The sequence below is a fragment of the Pongo pygmaeus genome, chromosome 18 (genome assembly GCF_028885625.2).
Source record: "Pongo pygmaeus isolate AG05252 chromosome 18, NHGRI_mPonPyg2-v2.0_pri, whole genome shotgun sequence".
In the NCBI taxonomy this organism is placed as follows: domain Eukaryota; kingdom Metazoa; phylum Chordata; class Mammalia; order Primates; family Hominidae; genus Pongo; species Pongo pygmaeus.
In genome coordinates this window covers 52,848,403-52,871,882 of record NC_072391.2, presented here as the reverse complement: position 1 = coordinate 52,871,882, position 23,480 = coordinate 52,848,403, and the positions used below count along the sequence as shown (strand labels likewise).

General features: G+C 46.8%; 1 protein-coding gene across 1 annotated transcript in view; it reads right to left on the bottom strand.

The window, feature by feature from the left end:
* Positions 1 to 2,881: 2,881 nt before the first annotated feature.
* Positions 2,882 to 23,480, bottom strand: part of LOC129015159 (liver carboxylesterase 1-like) — a 30,896-nt gene continuing 10,297 nt past the window's right edge. Inside the window, 8 exon segments of the mRNA XM_054452756.2 lie at positions 2,882 to 3,264; positions 3,558 to 3,630; positions 5,616 to 5,747; positions 9,882 to 10,041; positions 10,305 to 10,385; positions 12,270 to 12,410; positions 16,451 to 16,639; positions 22,856 to 22,963. Coding sequence (XP_054308731.1) covers positions 3,081 to 3,264; positions 3,558 to 3,630; positions 5,616 to 5,747; positions 9,882 to 10,041; positions 10,305 to 10,385; positions 12,270 to 12,410; positions 16,451 to 16,639; positions 22,856 to 22,963 — 1,068 coding nt within the window. The 3' untranslated portion in view covers positions 2,882 to 3,080.

Below are 23,480 nucleotides of genomic sequence, written 5' to 3'. Positions count from 1 at the left end.
TGGGCTCAGAGGCCTGACAACCAGGAAACAAGTAAGCTGGTACTTTGATCTGGAACTTCTAGCCTTGAGAACTATGCAAATGCAAATTTTAGTTGATTAAGCTAACTTATTTCCTGGTGAAGGCTCTCTTCCCTGTTTGCAGACTGCTGCCTTCTCACTGTGTCATGTTCTGGAACTTCTAGCCTTGAAAACTATGCAAATGCGAATTTCAGTTGATGAAGCCACTCAGTCTATGGCATTTTGTTACAGAAGCCCAAGCAGACTCATATATTCTCCAAATGCCCTAAACCAGTAGAATGGATAAATTATGGCACATCCATACAATGAATGACTATACAGCAATGATAACAAACTACAGCCATACACAGCAATACACGTGAATTTCATAAACATATTGAGGGAAAGAAACCAGATGCAAGAGTATGTGATTCTGTTTATATAAAGCACAAAACCTGGAAAAACTAATATTGCTGCTAGATGTCAGGACTGTGGTGACCATTTTGGGTAGATAAACAAGGAGGGGGAGGTGAGCAGGGCCTGAAATTGAACTCCATATGGCTTCTGGGATGCTGGTAATATTGTGTCTTGATCTGGGTCCTAATTACACAATGTGATCAGTTAGTGAAATTATCAAGTCATACTATATACATAGCATGTGTGTATTTGTGTGTGTGTATGTATACATATATATTTCTTATACGTATGTTATGTTCAATAAAAAACTTAAATGTTTGTACCAGACCTTAAAAAACTGCTATCTAATACAGGAGACAAGACTGATACAGATAAAATTACTGGTGATCATATAAATTATAGTTACAGGATAGAATATAAATGACCAAATGCAGCAATGATTTTAATCAGGACTCTATCGTATGTACTAAGAGAAATCCAAATGAAACTTACCTAAAGCATATATTGAATAAATGTGGTCTCTCACATGAAAAGTTCAGGGGGTAAATAGAGCTTGAAATACAATTACATAAATAAATGTAATTAATGAAATAGACTAGATAGATAACAGATGATAGATAGATAATTGATAGATAGATGGGAGATAGATAATAGATAGAGAGAGAAATGGATAGACAGACATTTTATGGCATTATCTTCCTATAAAGAGAGAAGTCTGTTTCCTACATGTCAAGTAGAAAAGCTGTTCTCCAGGCACCCACGGTGTGCTCCAGCAACCTTGCCAACACCAGCCCTGCTGCCCATGGGCTGGCCCCCTTGCCACCACTGCTCAGGGTCACACTTCTGCCATGCTGTGGCTGGCCATCCCCCTTGCTACCCATCCTTTAATTTAAGATTTGAGCTCCACCCCATTCATGGAGCACAGTGAGCTCTTTGCAATGAATTCCCTTGTATTTTGACACAATCAAGTGGCAAGGTAGGTTTTTTTCTCCCCAGCCCTTCCTGTCGCAGGGAATAATGAGGCACACCCTTGACACAAACTTTTAGCAGAGCACACGGGGCAGGACTGGGTGGGATCTGTCCCTGCTGGGGGAAGGGAGGCTCATCTTGCAGATGCATTACCTGGGGCAGCACCAGGTGGGGCAGCTACCCAGGTGCAGGGCCTGAGCCTGCTTCCCACCCTCCCCTGCAGCTCTGCCCAGGGCAATTTTTTTTTTTCTTTTGACACGGAGTCTTGCTCTGTCGCCCAGGCTGGAGTGCAGTGGCATGATCTTAGCTCACTGCAAGCTCCACCTCCCGGGTTCACGCAATTCTCCTGCCTCAGCCTCCTGAGTAGCTGCGACTACAGGCACCCGCCAGCACGCCCAGCTAATTTTTTGCATTGTTAGTAGAGACGGGGTTTCATCGTGTTAGCCATGATGGTCTCGATCTCCTGACCTCGTCATCTGCCTGCCTCGGCCTCCCAAAGTGCTGGATTACAGGCATGAGCCACCACACCTGGCCCTCTCCAGTCTTACTATCTACCCCAGTCTTTCTTGTGGGCTCTTGATAGACATCCATTGGGTAGAGTCTGTGAAGGGAGTCAACTCCTCCTTGGGTCCATGGTTCCCAGAGATTTTATACTTTCACAGTGGCCCACACTTGGCCTTCAGCACTGATTAAAATTCATAGAGTATTTCTGCTCATTATGGTCACCCCATCTACTGCCTACAGGTTAGAGGTAAGCCAGTGCTCACATCCCACATTTCCACCAAGTGCTTTTCTTCCCGTTGATTTCAGGGTAATCATGTGCCTTGCAACTTCAGCTATTTGGTGCAGGAAAAGTTATGATTTTGAGGACAATCCAGCTTTCTCTTGCTGATAAGGCAGGAGTGACACTCTTTAGAGCTTTCTACATTCTAGCAGAAACCAGAAATCACCCATGAGATTCTGAAAGACACAGTATTAGGAGGACCCTCTAGAGACTTACTCCAAGGTGGTCACTGCCTGCAACAGAAGTGGTCCAGGCTACAGAGGGAGTTTAGACCAGCTGTTGAAAGAGACATCTCAGGGAGGGGTCTAGGAGGCTAGTGTACATACTGAGGAAGGTGTTGCAGCCTGTGCAAGAGTCAATAAAGGCCATCCAAGAGTGCCACGGGATCACCTCGGCACCTTTCTCTCTTCCCTGATCCAGGCAAATTCTCAGCCTGGGCCACTTCCATTTCCATAGGCAGCTCCAAATGGAGGATAGGGATGCTGCACTCTGGCAATCCTAAATCCTATTGTTGGAAATTGTTGGGGGCTCAGAAACATGCAGCAGGCCCAGAGCTCCCCTGAGCACTGTCCACGACCCAGCCCTATGGACTCTGCTCGTTCTGAGGCCAGACCATCCCCAGCAAAGCCACCTTCCTTCTCACATTGCCTCATTCATCGTCGTTCTGTCTCTGCGGAGGATGGATTAATCTCCAGTACAAGATACAAACACTGATTTGGCTTTCAAAAGATCTTTTATTGCCAAAGCTGGGGTCACAAATAAAACACTTGCTTCTTCATGACCTCTGTCCCCTGCCCCCCACCACCAGACAATTCCCCAGCCATGGTAAGATGCCTTCTGAACCTGCAATTCTTTTCGCAAAAGACCCCAGTCTTTGCTCCTCCAGGCTCCCGAGGCTGGATGGATCTTCCATTCACAGCTCAATGTGTTCTGTCTGGGGCGGCTTCTCCACTGCCTTCTTGGCAAAGAGGTTGGTCCAGAAAGCTACTTCTTTGTCCTTCAGCTTCTGGGCCGCCTGGGTGTTGCCACCAATCTGCAGATACCCTTCCTTCTGGTTGTACTCTGGCCAGTGGGGCAGCCCTTCCCCGTTGGGGTTTCTGGAAACAAAATCAAATAGAATTTCCCCAAAGCTGCTGTGTGTTCCCAACAATCTTGAGATGTGCGAGGAAGCCCAAGTTATCTTTGTCAAGAGGCTTGTATATCTCCAGAGATGGGGAGTTCACTATCTCCAGGGGCGGCCTCTCCATTTGTAGAGAGTTGTCACTGTCAGAGTGCTATGGTCACAGGGTCAGAAGTTTGATCACTAGAACCTTAGAAGCTGCCCCTTCCCAATAGGCATGCCCCGACCCCACCCTCACCAGCCATGCTCTGTCTTTGCCAAGAGCCTCACCCATTGCGAGCAAAGTTGGCCCAGAATTTCATCACCATCTTGCTAAGTCTGATCTCATCTTCTGAGGCACCCTCTGTGGGGAAGAAGAAAAAAAGCCTTTGCTGCTCAAAGTGTGGTCCGTGGACCTGCAGCATCAACATCATGTGCGAACCTCCTAGAAACATAGTCTTGGCACATGCTCCACACCCACTGAGCTGAGGTCCGCACATTTAGAAGATCCTGGTGGATTTGTGTGTACTTTACCTTTGAGCATGCCTGACCTAGGCCTCAGCAATGGGCATGCATCATTCCATGTGCTTTCCCCACCTCCCAGGGTTGCTATCTCTTGGGTTTTTTCTCCCTCTCTTGCAGAAACCCACAATTCATATTCTGAAATATAACAGAACTGAAGCCTCCTAAGGGTACATAATTGGGACATGCCCAGTGGCGATGGTGCACCCTGAGCAGCCATGGGGTGAGTCCCATGTGATCTGTAACAGCTGAGAGTTAAGGCTTAGAAGATACTGTGAAAGGATTTTAAAAAATATTGTATAATATAAACTAAAAATAAAATCCTAACACCCCCAACTCACTGAACAGACCCTCTCTGGGCTAAGGGGAGCCCAGAAGACCCTAAACTGAGTTCCTGCCTGGAAACAGACAGGAGGTCAGACAGGCCTCATAATACTCCCTTCCTTCTGTGATTTAGACACCACCGGACCAGCATCAGCAATAAAATAAAGGTCATCATTCTGACAGGACACACTCTTTGTGGCAATAAGACACCAAATTTAAAAAAGATCTAAGGCCATGCCGGGCAAGGGTTCAGGCCTGCATCTCTACCCTTAAAGAATCCACTTTGTTCTCACTGCTGCAAGGTGCTTCCTTTTCTCTAACAGCTAAACCAGCACTGGCCTGGAGTCAAGCAAAATGAAAACAATTAAAATGGATGCAGCTTGGAGACTCGGAAGAATAGAACCCTGACCCACCAGCCTTAACTACGGCTTTGATTGCATAAGAGACTGATTTCAGTAATTTTCTCCAGATAAGAACATCACCAACCATGGACTGGACCTGCCCGGTGTACAGAGGCTGCTCACTTGCCGGGCTTTGTGTTCTGAGAAGACCTTTGGATTTAAAGGCCCTAATAGTAATACATTTAAATATTAGGTCTACACCACCAGGTGAACATGGGCAATGTTACATGCATGTTTGTTTAATACACGTGTCAGGACTGTCTTCATGAATATCCATTGCTCCCCTGTAACCTGTTGAACATGTATGTTTAGCCAATCCGTTCATATAAAGCTTCTACCCAACCCCTCCTCGTTCGATGAGCCTGTTTCTGGGCTTGGCCAGAGGCACCTTCCCAGCTTGAGGGATGGCCACCTTGCTGACTATATACCATATCGAAAATAAAGTCTCCTCTCGCATTCCAAATTCATACATCCTGTGATTTCTAAATTAACAATTATTAATTATATTAAATTTAAACTTTTACAAGGTTTGTTAGAGACAGATAGACAGAAACACAAACGACACACATTAGACCTGACTCAGGGTTAACACCAATTCTAACCTCACCCTCACTCACATTCTCAGTGCTCCTGGGAGAGGGGAATTGACTGATGGCTTCTCAACCTAGAGCAGGGCCCTGCATGTATCCCACCACCTATCTTGTTGATGACACAGCCCAGGATTCTGAGTGTGGGTGGCAGAGGGCATAAGAATACACATCGTCCCTCAGGTGTATTAGAGCAGAAGGAAACTGGGGGACAACCCAATGACATTCAACCCTGTCATAGTGAATCCTGCAGGAGACCCCCTCCCCCAACCACCTGTCTTGTTGATGTCACAGAGCAGGATTCTGAGTGTCTGTGCAGAGGGCACATGAATACACATCCCCCCTCACGTGTGTTAGAGTGGGAGGAAGCTGGCGGACAACCCAATGACATTCAACCCTGTTATACAGAATCAGGAAACTAAGACCAGGAGAGGACAAAATTGCTGAAGGCCACCACACCAAGACTGGAACCCAAGTCTCTAACTCCTAGCTCACAGACAGGAAGGAGCCATTACCTTTTAAAAATGGGGCCCCAAAGACGGAGAAGAGCTCATCCCCATGGTCTCCTATCACCGTCTTGGGTTTCATGTCTGATGAGAAGCTTGGACGATACTGAAACTCATACATGTAGGTTGGCGCTCCAGCATCTGAGAAGACAAGGATTCATGCACAATTCATGTTGCCAGACACACACCTGGAGGCTACCAAGATCTCCAGCTCTGCAGGAAACCTCTGGCTGTCAGCACAGTAGAGAAACAGAATCACAGGAAAGCTCAGTCATGTGCTCCGGGCTGCATAGCTGTCTGAGGTGGAAGAGGAATTTGAGCCAAATATGTGTTCAATGAACAAATGTTTTATGAGTGAATGTGGAAACCCTGGGTCAATTCATTTAAAATAGCTGCCGGTGCAGGGACCCTGACTCTGCCTCGTCAACCCCTTTTCCTGCTGGTGCATTCTCACACAAGACAATCTCTCTACATCTGGTTACACCGGATATAATTCATTGATAACAGACTCGCGTTCATTCACTTGGATGCCATCTCCACCCTGACAGGTGTGTTCTGCCTCGTTTTGAGCATTTCCAGTGTTTTTCTCACCCATCCTGAGAAGACTGAAGCAAATCCAACTTGCTTGTCTGAACATGAGGCTATTTAAATACAAACATATGCAGAGAGGGAACAATCTGCCTCTTGTGTCTCAGGAATCTGTGGTACTCACTGCTTTATAGCTCTGTCCCCATGTGTCTTGCTGCCTGCCTGGCCTGGGAGTGTTAGGGTGTTAAGGCAGTAAAGTCCTGGCAGAGAAAAGAAGGGGCTGAGCAAGGGTGACCTTGCCTTTCCCCTGCCCTCTTTCCTTCTGCTTTCCCCTCCTCTCCCACCAACAAAGCTCTCCTGTCCCAGCCCCAAGAAGATGCCAGTTTCCCAATGATTGGCTCATTGGAGCCACAGATCGCTGCCCCTTCAGGGCTACCTCGTGGGCCGCCTGGCCCTGTGCCTCAGCACTTTGAATTTTCCACCTCCCATATAATTTGAAAATCATTTTGAAAATCCATTTTAAAAATCAAATTTAAAACATCACTCATAACTCTACCACAGAGAATCCTTCTTTTTTATTTTAGCATATTTCTCTTTTATGTATATAAACTTGGGATGATATTATATATGTTATTTTGTAATATACTACCATCACTTTTTAAAAACAATTTTTTTTGTAGAGAAAAGGTCTCACTATGTTGCCCAGGCTGATCTTGAAATCCTAGGCTCTCACAATCCTCCCACCTCAGCCTCCCAAAGTGCTGAGAGTGTAGGCATGAGCCACCACCTCCAGCCGTCATTTCTTAACATCCTTAAATATTCAGCCACAAAAGGATTTAACAACGGGAGCTCAGGCATCCCTAACCTCATGCCCCAGCCGCACATGTCATTTCAATGTGAGAATGAAGAATAATCTGTTCGCTCATATTTGTTAGCCTCCTGCACTGCACCCTCAGCTCAGCAGGAAGAGCTCTGGGGAAGATGCCATCCTTCTGTGGCTCTGTAATCCACCTGTTAAATGGCTGCTTCAAGGTCAAGCAAAACTTGCTGAAAGGAGTGTTTGACCTTGCCTTTGCCATTCAAACATTTTCCAAAGGAACTCAAAGCCAACTATAGAGGAAAGAGCTTTTGTGAATGAGAGAACTTATTATAGGCAGCATGCTGCCCGAAACGTACTTTGTCAAACCTTTTTAGCTAAAGCCATTGATATCCATACAATTCCTTCAGTCACAACACAAGTCTTCAGAGGAAAGTAGGGCACAGTTTTGGGCAATAACAAATAGGTACAAGAAGAGAAACAGAGACAATGAAAGACATGTCATTAAAGACATGCAAAAGAAAACAGGGTGATGTGCTTCTTTTTGGTGGGGTAAATTGGCAGCATTAACTTTTAACCTTAGTATCCCAAATGAGAAAGGGAATGAAGAAATCCACATTCTTATGCACTGGAATGCAAATTTGCATTATTTGCCAAGAGTTCAAAAATATTTCTATGGTCCAGCCTAGTTATTCACTTCTAAAAAGAATCCTAAGAAAATTATTAGACGTGGTTAGAGACTTATAAACATTAGGCTGAGCTCAATGTTATTGTAGCATCAGAATATGAGCAGCCATGCTAAACAACTAATAGGATAGGAATATTAAAGTCTATTTAATATAGCGATTTCATGGAATAAGGAATGCTTTGATGAGTTTGTACCAACATTCAGAAAATCTTCACACCATAGTGTTCTATGAACAAAAGTAAAATATGAAATTGATTCTTAAAGTATATAGGACATGAAAAATCTTTAGAGGAAAGCACAAAAAAATTTATACCACTTGCCTCCAGGTGGGGGAATTAGGAGTCATATCTAGTTTCTTCTTTATGTGTTTCCATATTTTTGAAACTTTCTGCATATTAACTTTAACATATTAACTTTATGTTCAGAAATGATGTTTTTATCAAAAAGAGTGAGACACAACAATAAGTGAAAGTTGATAAGATCTGTGTAGTCCTGGCAAACAAACAAACAAACAAACAAACAAAATCCTGAACTCAAAGTCATGGGAAATCAGATGAAAAACAGAGGGTCAGTATTGCTCAAACCATCGGAAGATGGAGATGGGAACACTATATGTAGATCAGACACAGAGCATGGGGCAAAGCCAAGTTTAAGACAGAACTGATTCAACTCCAGTGGTCCTGCCTGATTATAGGGTTTTATCAGGACCCTGTGAAGAAATGAGAGTTATGAGCACCTGCCCCTTCCTTTTTTTTTTTTTTTTTTTTTTTTTTTTTTGAGACGGAGTCTTGCTCTGTCGCCCAGGCTGGAGTGCAGTGGCACCATCTCGGCTTACTGCCAGTTCTGCCTCCTGGGTTCACGCCATTCTCCTGCCTCAGCCTCCCGAGTAGCTGGGACTACAGGCACCCACCACCAGGCCCGGCTAATTTTTTGTATTTTTAGTAGAGATGGGGTTTCACTATGTTAGCCAGGATGGTCTCGATCTCCTGACCTTGTGATCTGCCCACCTTGGCCTCCCAAAGTGCTGGGATTACAGGCGTGAGCCACCCCGCTCGGCGCACCTGCCCCTTTCTGTGCAAAGGTGTGTCTGGGCACCTGCTAGATCAGCTTTAGCTATAGCTTATGAAGTTCTAAATTTAAAAACCCTTCCAGCATGGTTAGAGAGAGGACATTTCCTGGCTTGAAGACTAGGCGAATGAGAGCTGGAAGAAAAAGAGGAGTTCTGTGAGCCTCTGCTAGTTGGTACCCAGGAGAGGACACTCTTCTCTAGGGGAACCCAGGCATCCCTAACCTCATGCCCCACCCACACAGCCTTGGGTCAGTGGAGGAAGGTCCTGCATAGACCCTTCTCTGGCCCTGTGCTTGCGTGTTCCTGCACACACCGAGATAGACAAAAGCCAGCCTCAGACATTGCCATTCTTCAGACCACCTCCCCCACACCCACCACAGCTCTTCCTTTTGGCCTTCTTGGTCCTGGACAATACTCTGGATCCTGTGCAGGGCTCCCACTCTTTTTCCAGCTCCAACACTCAACAAGCTTGTTTACAGCCAGGTTGGACCTTAAAAACCTTCCAAGACTCATCTTTCAATATTTGTCCTACAGCAGCCTTAGGTCCCATGATAACTCCAGGCATGGAGCCCTTGCAGCAGATGCTGTCAGTGTCTCACCCATATCCCCTCTTCCTGGGCATGCCAGCCTAACTTCCACCTCCAGCATCTGTAGCTCCTGGCCTGAGGCCTTTGTCTGGTCACAAGAGACTACTCTGCCCTTGTGTACGGCATGTCAGAGTCACAGGGAATAAACAACTCCTTGCAAGAGCCTTAAAACAACGACAAGTGGAAGCTGGTGGATAAATACCCCAGCTCTATTGCTGCTCAGATGCGATGCCCCTGAGTGCTGTATTCTCGGTGTTTCCTAGAGTTTCCCAGCTCCAGTTGTCCACAGAGGATACTCCCTTGTCAAGGCATCATGGATTGCATTCCATCTCTTTCCTCTCTCACTTCCCTACCTCCCTACTTCTGTTATATGGGATCATTACCTTAAAAAAAACCACTTGCCTCTGGATTTTTTTTCTCACAGTCTGCTACTGGCATAAACCAAAATAAGACAGCACCTTATCCCATGCCATATGGAATCAGCCTTTGAGGCCTGACCCTCGGCTGTTTCCACATCTGTCTATTCTGGGAGGTAGGTGGGTCAGATACAGAAGCTGGTGGGGTCCATATCCCTCCCCTGTTTGACCTCTAGGACTCACCTTTGTGGTTCCGGCCACAATCACAGATGGGACACCGAACAGTACATCCCCCATTAAGTCCAGGAACAGGTCTTTCTTTTTGACAGGGTCATCTGTTCCTCCTAAGTACTTCTCAATGGCTTCTGGAATCAGTTCCTTAGGAATGTGCTAGAATAGATCAATAAAGTGACCGCCACCCCCTGGTGAGCAATGTAGTTTCTCCAGCCCATCATGAAGGCCTACCTCAATGGTGAAACTCACGAGTCCTGTGCAACTCCCCGCTAGGGTGGAAAGTGAAGTGGGAACGGTGGAAAGATGGGAGAAACCCTGAGGCCCCAGTCTTCATTTTGCCATTTAATTGCTCTATGATTTGGGCAAGTCCTTGTCCCTCTCTGGGTCTCAGCCAATTCCCATGATTCCTAGACTCTTACAACAAAGGGATAGGACTTCCATAAGAGTGACATGGCTGTCTTCTGGTTCAGTTTCCCTTCGGAGAGTGGATAGCCCATCAACTGTTAAAAAAAAGTTAAGCGTTTATGAATCATTGGGAATTAATAAGAAGAAACAAACTGACCAACCAACCAAATCAATGCAGACTGAAAGTCATCTAATTTGGGGGGGCTTTTAAGGGCATGGGTTTTTACTGAAATGGGCAAAATCAATGAATAAAGTGGGCTTATATCCAGAAACTCAAGCATTACAAAAATTACAAAAAAAAAAAAAAAAAAAAAGGAGAAGCTTTGGCAGTTTTGCCGTGTGTGTGTGTGTGTGTGTGTGTGTGTGTTTTGTGTGTGTGTCTCAGGCTGGGATCCCTACAGTGGTCAGTGACATGGAGAGAGAAGGTGTCTTCCAGGCCAGTGTGGAATAGAGGGCTCTGGGGAAGAGGACGCAGACCTCCCAAGTACTGCCATGTGTCACAGATGACACTGAAAGCCATAGAGCCTGCCTTCATGGCTTTGGTCTTTGGTATAACCTCTGAAATCCTTCTGAGGGGCAAACTTCATACCTCTTCGCACAAAACAATCTGCCCAAACCTCTGCACTCAGAGACTCAACCAAACTCTAGCATCACTTCTAGCAGCTTAAGGCTGTGTCCCTAGAATGACCGCAGGTATCCTTAACAAGCCTGCCTGGGAAGGCTCAACTCTGCCAGGACAATTTACTCTGCTCCAGCCAAAACCTGGAGAGAAGCAGACAGGCCCCTGAACCCAACTAGAGCAGTTACTTTAGAAGCTTGCAATGATAAACACTTTCTCTGCCCTTTGGGATGGAATCTACCACCCAACCCCATTTCCTTGAGGACTTTAGAGCCTTCTCTTTGCAATGCAAACATTCAGGGAGCTCACTCCTGATCTTCCCAGTCCCTGTGGAAAGAGTAGATCCTGACTTCGGTGGGTTTTTCCTGCAGTCTAATGCATGGCTTCCTCTCCTGAAGACAAGAGAAGTTTGTTTCTGCCCCAGGTGAGCCAGGATGAAGACATCCAGGCGGTCTAGTCACATGGACCAAGTCCCTCTCCACAGCCCACAGTGCCTTTCCCTTTGCACACTCAGACTTTAAAACAGCGCCAGGGGTTAGTTTTGGGGATTTGAGTCCAATCCATACTGGACTCTTCTTTCCTCTGTGCAATCATGTTACCCAATAAACTCTGTCCTACTGCTTTAATCATGATCAGCTTTGTGTGTCCTCTACTGGAAGGAGAACGCTTTTTCACTTTTAGAAGTCAATCTTTTCTTCTTCCACATTTTTATTTTAGGTTTGCGGGTACATGTGCAGGTTTGTTACATGGGTAAATTGTTTCTCTGTAGTTTGCTGTATGGATTATTTTGTTACCAGGTATTGAGGACAGCACCTGATTAGGTAACTTTTCCATCCTCACCCTCCTCTGACCGTCGTCTCTCAAGTAGACCCTGCTGTCTACTGTTCCCTAGAAGTCAATGGTAAATCAAAAGAAGCCACTTTTTTTGGATCTTTTCAATGAGGTGATGAAGAGCATGAGTGATTTATGGGGGAACTACACCTACCCAGGCCAAAGTGGGAAGCCAGGAAGCCCCCAACTGCCTCTCGGACTCCTCAGCTCCTTCCCCCCGACCCAGGCCCCCTCAGTTTTCCCATCTGCACAGTTATTTTCTCTACTGGCCCTCCTAGCACAGACACTTCAGGATTCTTCAATAGGAAGACAATCAGAGAGTCTGGGGAGAGGGGATCCCAGAGACCTGATACCCCGGTGACAACTGTGCCCTCCTGGAGAAGGTTTCCATGGAAATGTTAACTCCTGCTGAAGGGAACAGCTGCCCAGGACTCAGAGGGGTGCTTGGAGAGGGAAGCACTCCTGGGACCAGAGACGGGAGGGCTGATGGGGGTAGGTGAGTCCCTCCAAGAGGCCTGCACCTTCTCACCGTTGGAAGAAAGCAGCCAAATTCCTTCTTTTTAAATCCAACGATGTAGGGGACAGTGTGTAACCTCCTTTCAGCTTGAAGCTCCTCGGGTGTTTTTGGCAGCACCACTCCATCAATCACCATGGGAGTGTGGGGGTAACTCTGGGGGAGAGAGCAGCACAGCGCCTGTGATTCCCACCCTGGGTCACAACCATGTCCCCAGCTCTGCCTATCTGAGGGTGAGACCAGCACCCTAGACCTGCGTGACTTTGGGCCATGGCTACACACACACAGGGTCCCAACTAAGGAGGGTAGTGTAACTCAGGGGCAGAACTTCAGGCAGAGGCTGACACTGGTCAGGTGTTGAGGAGAGGAAGAAATCTTCACTCATATTGAAATACATGTATTATCTATGTAAAATTACACGTTTATATATTTCAATTTGAAGTACATGCATTTCCCTCTCTTTGTCCACAGTTATTTTCGATAGTTGCAGCAGTTGCTTCTGACAAAGCTCCCATGAGTGCTGAATTAAAGAATACAGAGTCATCACTCAAAGGAGAAATACTGGGTTAGGTTTTTGCAAACCTCTGGCCACAACATTTTCATCAACCTTCTTTTATGTGTGGGTTTCTGTTGAAAGACACTTTATATAATACATAAGTCTTACAAAGAATTAATTACAAGTAGGATTACTTTTAATAAAACACCAGCTGGAAGGGCCTTCCCATTTTTGTGTCCCTGGGTAACATGAGTGTAAATTTCCTTAGTTTTCAACCTCACAACAGTGCTATCCACCCTGCTTTTTAAAAATTCCTTCATCATCTCATGAATCTCCCAATGTAGTTGCTTTTCCATCTTTCCACAGCTCCATCACACACAGTAGGTGTTACTTTAGCACTTCCCATCACAGCCTCATGTATGAACTGGCCAATTTCCTCCTCCTTTTCCTGGATGTGCAGTTTTGTGGATTTTTCAACACCAAATGCATGGCCAGCAGCACTACCCAAGCTCGTCTCACACAGGTGCCTTCCCGGTAAGGCACAGCAGAGCCTGCTTAGCTCAGGAACGCTGGACAGCAGCGCTACTCTTGGGGGCGACTCTGAACAGTGACGTCACCTCAAAAAGCAAAAAATGCAGAACACATGGCACTAAATAGACCATGAAGAGGACACTTTTTAGCATGAGAGATGAAACAAAAAGACAGAGGTTGCCTCGCCGGATCTCCGATGGAACTTGCCCATCATGTAAATCCAGCTTCCCCTACTCTGTACCTGCCTGTGTGTGACCATGAAAGTGCCACCAGTATCGATTTGGGGGTTATAAGGACATTTTAGCAAGCAGGTGAATTTATAAACGCAGAATCCATGATTAATGAGGAGAGATTGTGCTATCTATCTGTATTTAAATGAGAGCTGTTATTGATCCATGGGTGGCTTTGAGGAGGTACTGAACCCTCATCACTCAAGGAGCCTAGACTAGGGCGTGATCCCCTATTAGAGAGAAAATCATAAATAAAAGAATCAGTGATGAACTCACAGTATATTGATCCATGTCCTAATTTTAGGTTTTACCTTTGATGAATAATTTTTATATGGTCACAGATTAGAGAGAGCCCGACTCATGTGTTGCCATCAGGGCAGCTGGTTCTGGGTACAGTTATATTTCATATTTAGTCACAGTGGTGTTAAAAACAGAGCATGGACGTTGAAACCAGATTAACTGGACCTGAAACCTGGCTCTGCTACTTACTGGCTGAGAGTTTCACCTGTTTGGGCCTCATTTTTCACATCTAAGAGGTGAGTTATTGTGAGGATTAAATGGCTGAATACATGCAAAATACTTAGCGCATCCCCTGATGTCTGGAAGGGTCGAATAAATGTTAGGTATTACTTGTTAGCAGGGTTGCTGGGCATCCCTCTCATAGACCCCAGTCCTCTGTGCCATCTTCCCAGCTCCATGCCCCATGGGCTGTATTGCCCTCCTGTATATCAGATGCGACTGGACAATTCCTAGCTGTTTTGAGACCCTATGGCTTCCGGGACCTTTGATCTGCTCTACAAAGGCCAATGAATGAGCAGCTAGTTTGGGCTGTCTGGGGGAAATGTTCTGTGAAGTGGGCCAGACCCAGCTGGACAAGGCGCAGATCCTAATCCAATATGGCTGACAATACGGAACAGGACTGGGGTGCAAGTCTGGCCTCTTTGAGGGGCTGTGTAGTTCAGGCAGGGCTGCCGTGAGAGACCAGCAATAGGAGCAGCCCCTCTGGAAGGAAGATGCAGGGGAGGCTACGTGGAGGAGGCGCTGCCCGCCTGCAGTGGGCTCTGGGCAGTGAATGGTATTGACAAGTGAGGAAAGGAGTGAGAATTTCTAAAGAGCGGGAACGGCATGAGCAAAAGGACACAGATGTCACTATGCAGGGTAAATTCCAGAAACACCCAGAAGTTCTGGGCTTGGAGAAATACCTTGGGGGCAGGTTCTAGAGGGAGGGACAGGGGCAGAGCCTACCTTCTGCACAGTCTGGCACACAGTGTGCACGCAGATGTGTTTTGAAGGACTAACTCCATGGAGAGAAGGGAATTTGTCTCATAAGGAAGGTCAGGCTTTTAAGAAGTGGGGGTGATGTGCTCTAACTCTGTTAAGGAAGGCCAGTCTGGCTGCACCATGAGACATGGAATTGGGGAGAGGATGTGAAGTAGAAAAGGATAAAAGTTGAGGAGAGAGACAGGATTGCCCCAGTTGGGTGGCAGCCAAGTGGGAAGACTGCCATCAGCAACAATGACAAGTGATTGTTGTCCACTCAGAGTTTTCAAGTGGCTGTCCTGTGTGAGTATGACCTTGCTTCCGTCAGAAAACTCAGGACATCCTCCACTCCTCCCCCTTTCTTACCCCTTGCATCCTGTCCATCAGAGAATCCTCTCAGCTATTCCTTCAAAGAGATCCAGACTCCAACCATTCCTCCCATCCCCACTACTACAGCCCTAAGCAGCCAGCTGCCCTTGCCTGGATTATGGCAATGCAGTGGCCCCCCAGCTGGTCAACTGCATCCACTCTGCCCATTTCCTACAGTCTATTTGAACACCAGGGGCAGAGACCTTTGTGAAATCTAAGATCATGTGACTCCTCTGTTCAAAACCTCCAAAAGCTCCCCATCTTGCTCTGAATCCAAATTCAACTACTTTAAATGATCCCTCTCCCACTTCCCATTACCCCTTTAGCCTCAAGCCAGTCTGTCCCCACACTTGGTCCTCCCCAGCTCGACCTGCCACATCCATCAGGGTCTTTGCAGTGGCTATTCACTCTGCCTGGAATAAGCTTCTCCAGGTTTCCTGACAGCTGGCTTCCTGCCTCCTCCAGAGCTTGGCTCAAATGCCACCTTCTCATTCAGCCATTCCCTGATCCTGCTACTTAAATTGAAGCCACCTGGAAACTCTACCCCTAATGCTGCACACCATCAAACAGAATACATACTTCATTTGTTTTTCTGTTGCACTCCCCCTGCACTGTAATGGAAGGTCCCACGAGGGCAGGGAGTCTTTCTTGTTTTACTCCTATATCACCAACTCCTAAACAAGTCCTGGCACATAGGAAGTGTTTATTAAGTCTTTTCTGGATGAATCTCATGTACTCCACCCATGACCATTTAGGAGAGTGCTGTGACCTCCATGGAGGCAGCAGAGAGGACAGGATTGTAAGATGCTGCAGACGTGATGTCACCAGAAACATCAACCCATTGGGAGGTGGGGGTGGGGGTGAGGAGATCAGGAGGATATTGTTGGAGATTCCTGTGTGCTGGGAGGAGGCGAGTGTCCTTGGACTGAGATTTAGGCTTCCCCTCTCCATGCCTAATCATCCCTGTTATCTCTGCCTCCCGATAGTGGCAGGTTCTGGTTCAACCTCCTCCCATAGTGTCATTTTGGGGAGCAGAAAATGTAAAAAAGAAGGGGAGTGGGCAGAGCCCAGGGCACACAGAAGTGATGCCTGGGAGCACTGGACTGGGAGTAAGGAAAATGGGTTCCAGGCCAGCCACTAGTCTTCCTGGCTGTGTTACCCAGATGAGTCACTGCCCCTCTCCGGGCCTCAGCATCAAGCACACAGGAGTTACTACAATTACCCGAGAGGGGATTCTTTCACTCCTAGTTAATTGGAGCTTAAAGGTGCTAAGACTCAAAACCTGCAATCGAGAAACAAAAGGTCCTTACCTCTCTGGGGTCTCCATGTAAGTCCAGAGTTAAGAAATTCTGTGACGACAAAGGCAGCGGATGTGGGTGAGAGGCTTCCCAGGAGAACACTGAGCTGGGTGAGCAGGCAACAGAGGTGTCAGGTTCTCCCTCCTGGTGCTGAGATGGCTGGGCCCAGAGGAAGTGGGCAGGACTCTGGCTCTGGTGGGCCTGAGCACAGGGTGAAGGCGTAGAACAGAAGAGAGGGCACCGGCACGGCAAGGATGGGCCAGGAACTGTGAGCCAGCATTGCTAGAGCTCTGGGTAGGACACCTGCTTTTGGAGCCTGCCCTGTCCCCCATCCCTCTCCCCTTCCTGTTCCCCAGGGAAGAATACCCCCATTCTTTTTCAGGGACGTCTTTCTGTCCCTATCACTCCACGAATTCAGGCATCTATAAGTGACCTGGTGTGCTCCATCTCCCTGATCGTGGATATTAGTTCAGGGATAGGTATACATCTATGTCAATCCAATAGATTTTACCCCAGAACTTTTGCAGGAATTGTTTGGAGAGAGGGTTTCTAAGTAGATAGGATATAACTCTAGAGCGCTGTTGTCTTTAACCTTCCCAGAAGATATGTCTGTCTAAAAGTGAAGCCAACACAGAGTTGTGCAAAGCTGAAGGATAGAGAATGATAGATTCTCAATAACATCCTATAGGCATCTGGATCCAGCCATGCCTGAAACTCTCAATTTTTGAGTTTTTCAGTTAACACAAGGATGTTATTCCAATACATTCCTTTTTCCATTCAAGGCACCTTGGGGGTGTTTTCTCATCTCCCATTATACAGCTCTGACTCATACAACTCACTGAAACTCACCCTACCCCATGCTTCTCTTTGGTATGTGTTCACGAAGATTGCAATGATTGTATCGCTGCACTGTAGCTCACATGTCTGGCCTGTTCACAGGAAGTAACCAGTGCAGGTCTCTCCATTAAGGATTGTAGTCCCACTAGCCAGAAGTGTGTGTGTGTGTGTGTGTTTGTGTGTGTGTTTGTGTGTGTCTCTGTTTGTGTCTGTGTGTTTGTGTGTGTGTCTGTGTGTGTTTGTGTGTCTCTCTGTTCTGTGTCTGTGTGTGTTTCTGTGTGTGTGCTTCTCTGTGTGTGTGTATTTGTCTGTGTGTCTGCATGTGTGTGTACTGGAGGCAGTGGGTAATCATAGAGGCGCTTCCACAAGATCTTAGAAAATCTCAGCAGGATGTCCCAGGATCTGAGGGCTGGATTTTCCCAAAGTTACCAAGTTTTTCCTTTTAAGCTGGGTCCTCTGATGCCACATGCAGAATTGCTGGAATATTTGCCTCCTTCCAGGCATTAGAAAACAGTTGTGCTTTAATTCCTTGAATACTTTGGTCATTTAGAGCCTGAACCAAGGCCTAAGCTCCAAGACCACGTTGGACTCAACCCATGGAAACACAAGCAGAGTCCAGTGGTAGAGGCCAGCCCTGGGACCCAGGAGTAGCCTCAGGTCCAAGAAGGGAGTCCAGGGATCAGGCTACTCCTGAGCTTGGAATTCACACCCTTCTCCATCAAAGGGAATAGTACCCAATGGCCCTGGGTGCTGTGCCATGTGGATGTTTGTCCTGCTGGGCTTCCCTGTGATGAGAGACTACCATGGCCGTCCATTAATCATAAACCTCCCGAAGTCCTAATATGGGAGGACAGCAGGAATGGCAGAAGATATTCTAGACCCACAGGTGTGGGTTCCGTGTCCCACAGTGTTGCCTCTGACTAACTGGAACTGTGACATGAGCCAATTACAAAATTTCTCTGTCTCTGTTACCTCTATTAAAATGGGCACAATTATCTCAAAGCTGAATTTCTCAAGAAAGATAAGGTGGAGTCAGGGTTAAGGGCATGAACTCTCCAATTCCGCTGTCTGGTCTCAAATTCGGCTCATCCACCTTCTCAGTGAAGCATCCCTGATGACTATAATGAATGCTTCCCCTCTGTGCTGCCACCATACTCAACCTGCGAAGTATATGAATGTGTTTGTCTTTGGATAGTTCCTTGTGAGCAGGGACTGTGTACACGTCATGTCTGTTTCACTACCTCTAACACCCACCCCTACATACTTAGCATGGATGGATGGGTGGATAAATGGAGGGATGGATGGGTTCGCCAATAGCTGGAGTACAGTGGAATTGGATGGATACATGAATAGATGGGTGAAAACTAACAGATAGGTTGTAACTGGATTGTTGGTTTTGGAGGAATGGGTGATAGAGTTAAGATATATGGTGGCTGGATGATGCATGAATGGTGGATTGATTGAAAATAGATAAACAAAAAGTTATGAACAGGTTGATATTAGATTGATAAAAAGATATCAGTGAATTGGATGGATTAGTGAACAGATAGATGCATAAGATAATAGTAGATGGATTAATGATTGAGTGGACGGATGACTATCCTAGAATGACAACTGAGTCAGTCTCAGAAAATCTAGAAAACCGGACCACCACCAGGTCTAATACAGACAGTTTCTAAGTCAACCAAGATAAATTGTGACATCTTTCTGAAAATCTTTGAGCTTAATATCGCCATCCCCCAAATTCAGGATGATGGTGTCCCCTGGGAATATGTAATGCTTAGTTTCTCAAAAATACATCTGAAAACAAGAATGGCAAAATATTAAACTTTGGTCAAACAGTAGATTTGGTCAATTTTTTATCATGTTATTTTTGGACTTTTTAAAAATATTCGTGTCATTTTTCAATAAAAAAGGACAAATTGGATTCCCCATTCAGATACTGAGACTCCTGAGACTTGAGAAATTGTCCCAGGTAACTCTCCCAGGGCAAGAGGACAGCTGAAATGAAGAAGTCTGGGACCAAGTTTACAGGGTTTGGGCTACAGGAACAGGCAATCTACCATTTTCAATGTGGTCTCCAAGAGCTCCTCTTCCATCTTCTGTCACAGGCAGTGAACCATGACAGCTGAGGTGGTGGTTTCACACCCAGCAGTGTTAGCAATTTGCTGCAAAGATCACAGGCAACAACAGAGTTCAAGAGAGAAGTCCCTTCCCTCCATCAATATAGAAAAAGATGTTCTATCCTAAGCCTGACTTGTACAAGTGACAGGGGGCAGCAGAAGAAACTCTAGACCCGCATGTGTGGGTTCTGGGTCCCACAGAGCATTGCTTCTGTTACTAATCTCAATTGTGATATGAGCCAATTACCCAGTCTCTTATCTCTGCTACCTTATCTTTATTGAAATGGACATAATCATCTCAAGCTCAATGTGTCAAGAAAGGTGAGGTGGAGCTGGGGTTGAGACGATGGAATCTTGAATTTACTTGTCTACTTTCAAATCCTGGCTGCTCCACTTACTAGCCATTAGGCCACAGGCAGTCCACCTGATTTCTTTGGGCCTTGGTTTCTCCACCCATGGGTGGGAATAATGACTGCACCTACCTCATGAGTTAATACACGTGGGAGAGTGCCATGTCTCCCACACAATAAACGTACAGAATTGCAGGACGCCTAGATAAGATGATTCACACAGAGGCACTTCAGAAGGCAGCGAATGTGCTTTAAAGGTGAGTGCTAAAGAAAAACAGGGTGTCGTCCCTTGCAAGACATAGACGAGGTTTCTCAGCTGAGTGAGGTGTCTGTGGCACAGCCAGGAGTTTCCACCTGCACATTTGTGTACTAGAGTCCCAAGCAGTAATCAAACATGACTCTTTAGGGCACAGGTCAGCAATGTGCCCATCAAAGACCAAACAGTAAATATTTGAGGCTGTGTGGGCCACGTGGTCTCTGCTGCAACTTCAGTACTGCTGTTGGCATGAAATGCAGCCAGAGACACTAGGTAAATGAGTGTCACTGTGTTCGAGGAAAATTTCCTTTATGGACAGTGAAATTTAAATTTCATATAATTAAAAAAAGTCATCCTTAGCTCAAGGGCCATGCAGACATAGATCCTGATTTGGCCACGAGCGATGGTCTCTGCACCTTTGTCCTAAGTCAAGCCACAGAGTAACAACAATTAATACACCAAGAACCTCTTTTCATCTTTAAAAAAAATGTAAAAAATATAAAAATAAACAGAGCCCTCCTGAGGCAGAGGCTCCCTTCTGCCTGTCCTACGGATTGGAGTCAGTCTGCCCAGCGCACTCTGGTTTCCCTCTTTTCTAAGAGTTCAGGGACATCGAAGCAAAGACAGGACAGTGAGCCTCTCTCCTAAGTGAACTGGAATCAGGGCGGAGAGCTGCTAACGTAAAAACGCTCATCTTTCACAACAGAAGAGACAGCCTGACTACTTTCTGGGACCAAAGGAGAGTTCTTAAGCTCAGGGGCAGATAGGGTGCTCATGCAGACTGGAAGCAAAGTGCAGCCAGAAAGAAGGGCACAGAGGGAGAGCAGGCAGGCTCCATGGTGGGAGAGCCAGGGCAAGTGCACATGTCCCCAGAGCCCCGTGCAGGATCTCAGACAGAATCAATGCCCAGGGTGTTTCTTGAATAAATACACAGGGACAGGGAGAAGTAGAGGGTGAGAGAGAGAGAGAAAGATAGACCGACAGAGAGAAAGAGACAGAGAGAGAAAACAAGAGTAACAGAGTCTAGGATTCCCATCATTTTGTAATTTCTGCTTCCTGTTTTTTCACAAAGCCCATCCTCCCAGATCTCTGTTTCTTTGAAAAATAAGTTCTCCTTTTAAAAAGAAGACTTTGGGACAAGGTCTTGCTTCGTTGCCCAGGCTGGAGTGCAGTGGTGCAAACACAGCTCACTGCAGCGTAGACCTCCTGGGCTCAGGTGATCCTCCCACTTCAGCCTCCCATGTAGATGGGCCCACAGTCTTGCACCACCATGCCCAGCTTAATTTTTTGCTTTTTGTAGAGACAGGGTCCCACTTTGCTGCCTTGGCTGGTCTCTAACTCCTGGGCTCAAGCAAGTCTTCCGCCTCTACCTCCCAATCGCTTCAGTGATTCTAGGAGAACATCACCTAGAACCCGTGGCAAGAATGACCCCTGAGAATTCAGGAGCACAGAGTCAAGGGGGTGGGGGCATCCAGCGGGAGACTTACGTCAGCCAGGGGCTTGAGGTCGCCCTTCTCCAGCAGAACAGGAGTGAGGGCCACATCACTCTCAGAAATTACAGGCATGAGCCACCACACTTAGCCAATCCTCCTTCTTGACTTAAGTCTGGTCAATGGGCAACTGTTGCTTATAACCAATGAATTCTAAAAATATTCTCAAAAATTCTAAAAATTCTTGGCATCCCCATTTTCTCTCCTCCAATGTACCAGCCCTTTAAGTTTGAATGCTTTCCCCAAACAAGCTCACAAAGGTACCAAATTCCTCCATGCCACTGGCTCCAGTGGGCGATCTTCAGCCTAGGTCTGGTTTCCTATCGATCACCTCTTCCTTTGGCTTCCAACCACTCTCCAGATGATGACACAATCCTTGCCAGGGTCCTGTGCAGGGTGACCCCTCCCAAAGTCCCCGCTCTCAGTACTCGCCACGCTCCCCCTGCTCTCCCTGCTCTGGCCGCGTCGGCCCTGTCTCTCTGTCTCCCTCGTGATTGTGATGCGTCCTCCTGCCACAGGACACGTGCACGTGCTGCTCCCACTCCCTGGACGTTCCTTGCTCCTGACTCATTGGTCACTTTTCCATCAAGCCTTCCCTGGTAACCTCTTCCAGCCCCAGGACTCCATGCTTTCTTTAGATTCTGCTGTGGCAGCAAGTACCTCGCCTTCACTGCTCTTGTCACAGGTGACACTTTCTAGTTGTGTAATTTTGTAGCTATTCATCTATTTCCTACATTATAGCAGAAGCTTGGAGAGGGTGTTAGGTATCTGGCTAGAATGCAGAGCCACATAGGGCCATGTAGTGTCCATGTCTCCTCTACACAGACATCTGGCTTTGAGCCAAAAATGACCTCTGCACACCTCTTCTTTTTGCCTTCGCTTACTCACCTAGTTTTGTTGTGTGAACAAATGAATCAATGAGTGAATTCTCCAGGAACCAACCCTGGTTATCAGGTGCTCAGTGTGGAACTGCTTCAGGTCTACAGCGCACAAGTGGGTCCACAGAACTCAGACCCTGAGAGACATAAGACACCATCACTGCCCAACATGGCACCAGGCCCTGGCACATAGGAGGAGTATGGTCACAGATAGGGCACCGTACTGGCTGTCTAGGCCCATGAGCTGGAGTATCAGCTCTGACCTGATCACCTCCTGCCCTTGGAAAATCCCTTCCAAGCCCTGTGTCAGTTTGCCCGGCTGTGCAACTGAGAGGCTGGGTGTCTCCTCACACTTCCTGCTCAGCTACTGGTAGGGCTTCAGTGGTTCTAGGAGAACATTAGCTAGAATCCACAGCAAGAGCGACCCCTGAGGATTCAGAAGCATAGAGCCAAAGGGGTGGGGGCATCAAGTGGGAGACTTACCTTAGCCAGGGACTTGATGTTACCCTCCTCCACCAGAGCAGGAGTGAGGGCCACACCACTCTCAGAAATGGCCCGGTGGAAGAGATTCTTGGACAATGGAGAGAAAATCTGGCAGCAGAAGGGAGGGAAGTAGAGTTCATGTTCAGGGGTGGGGTCAGTTACTCACTCGCTCTTCTGGACTACATCCACCCCAGCTCTGCCCTGGCCCATTCCCCTGAGATCCTGGGCTCAGTGGACACGATGGCCACTCAACTCACTTGGCCTGCTTGCCAGGCTCACCTCCCACCCAAGAGCACCTCCCACCCAAGAGAACCTCCCACCCAAGAGAACCTAAGTGGGATCGGGACACGGCACAGGGCAAGGACATAACAGGAGGTGTGTGGCAGCTGAGCCTAACCAACAAAGGTATTGGAAAGGCAGCTTAGAATGTCCTAGCCACAACTTTCGATTCAGCATCTCCGTTACTCAGGGCTTATCCTAAAAAATGATCCTGGAGGCACACAAAGATTTCTAAGGATGCCTCTGCTGTTTACAGTGGTACACACTGGACATAACCCAAGGGTCCAATATTATGAGGTTGGGCAAATAAATGGTTTTTCATTCTTATCGTGGAATACTGTGCAAC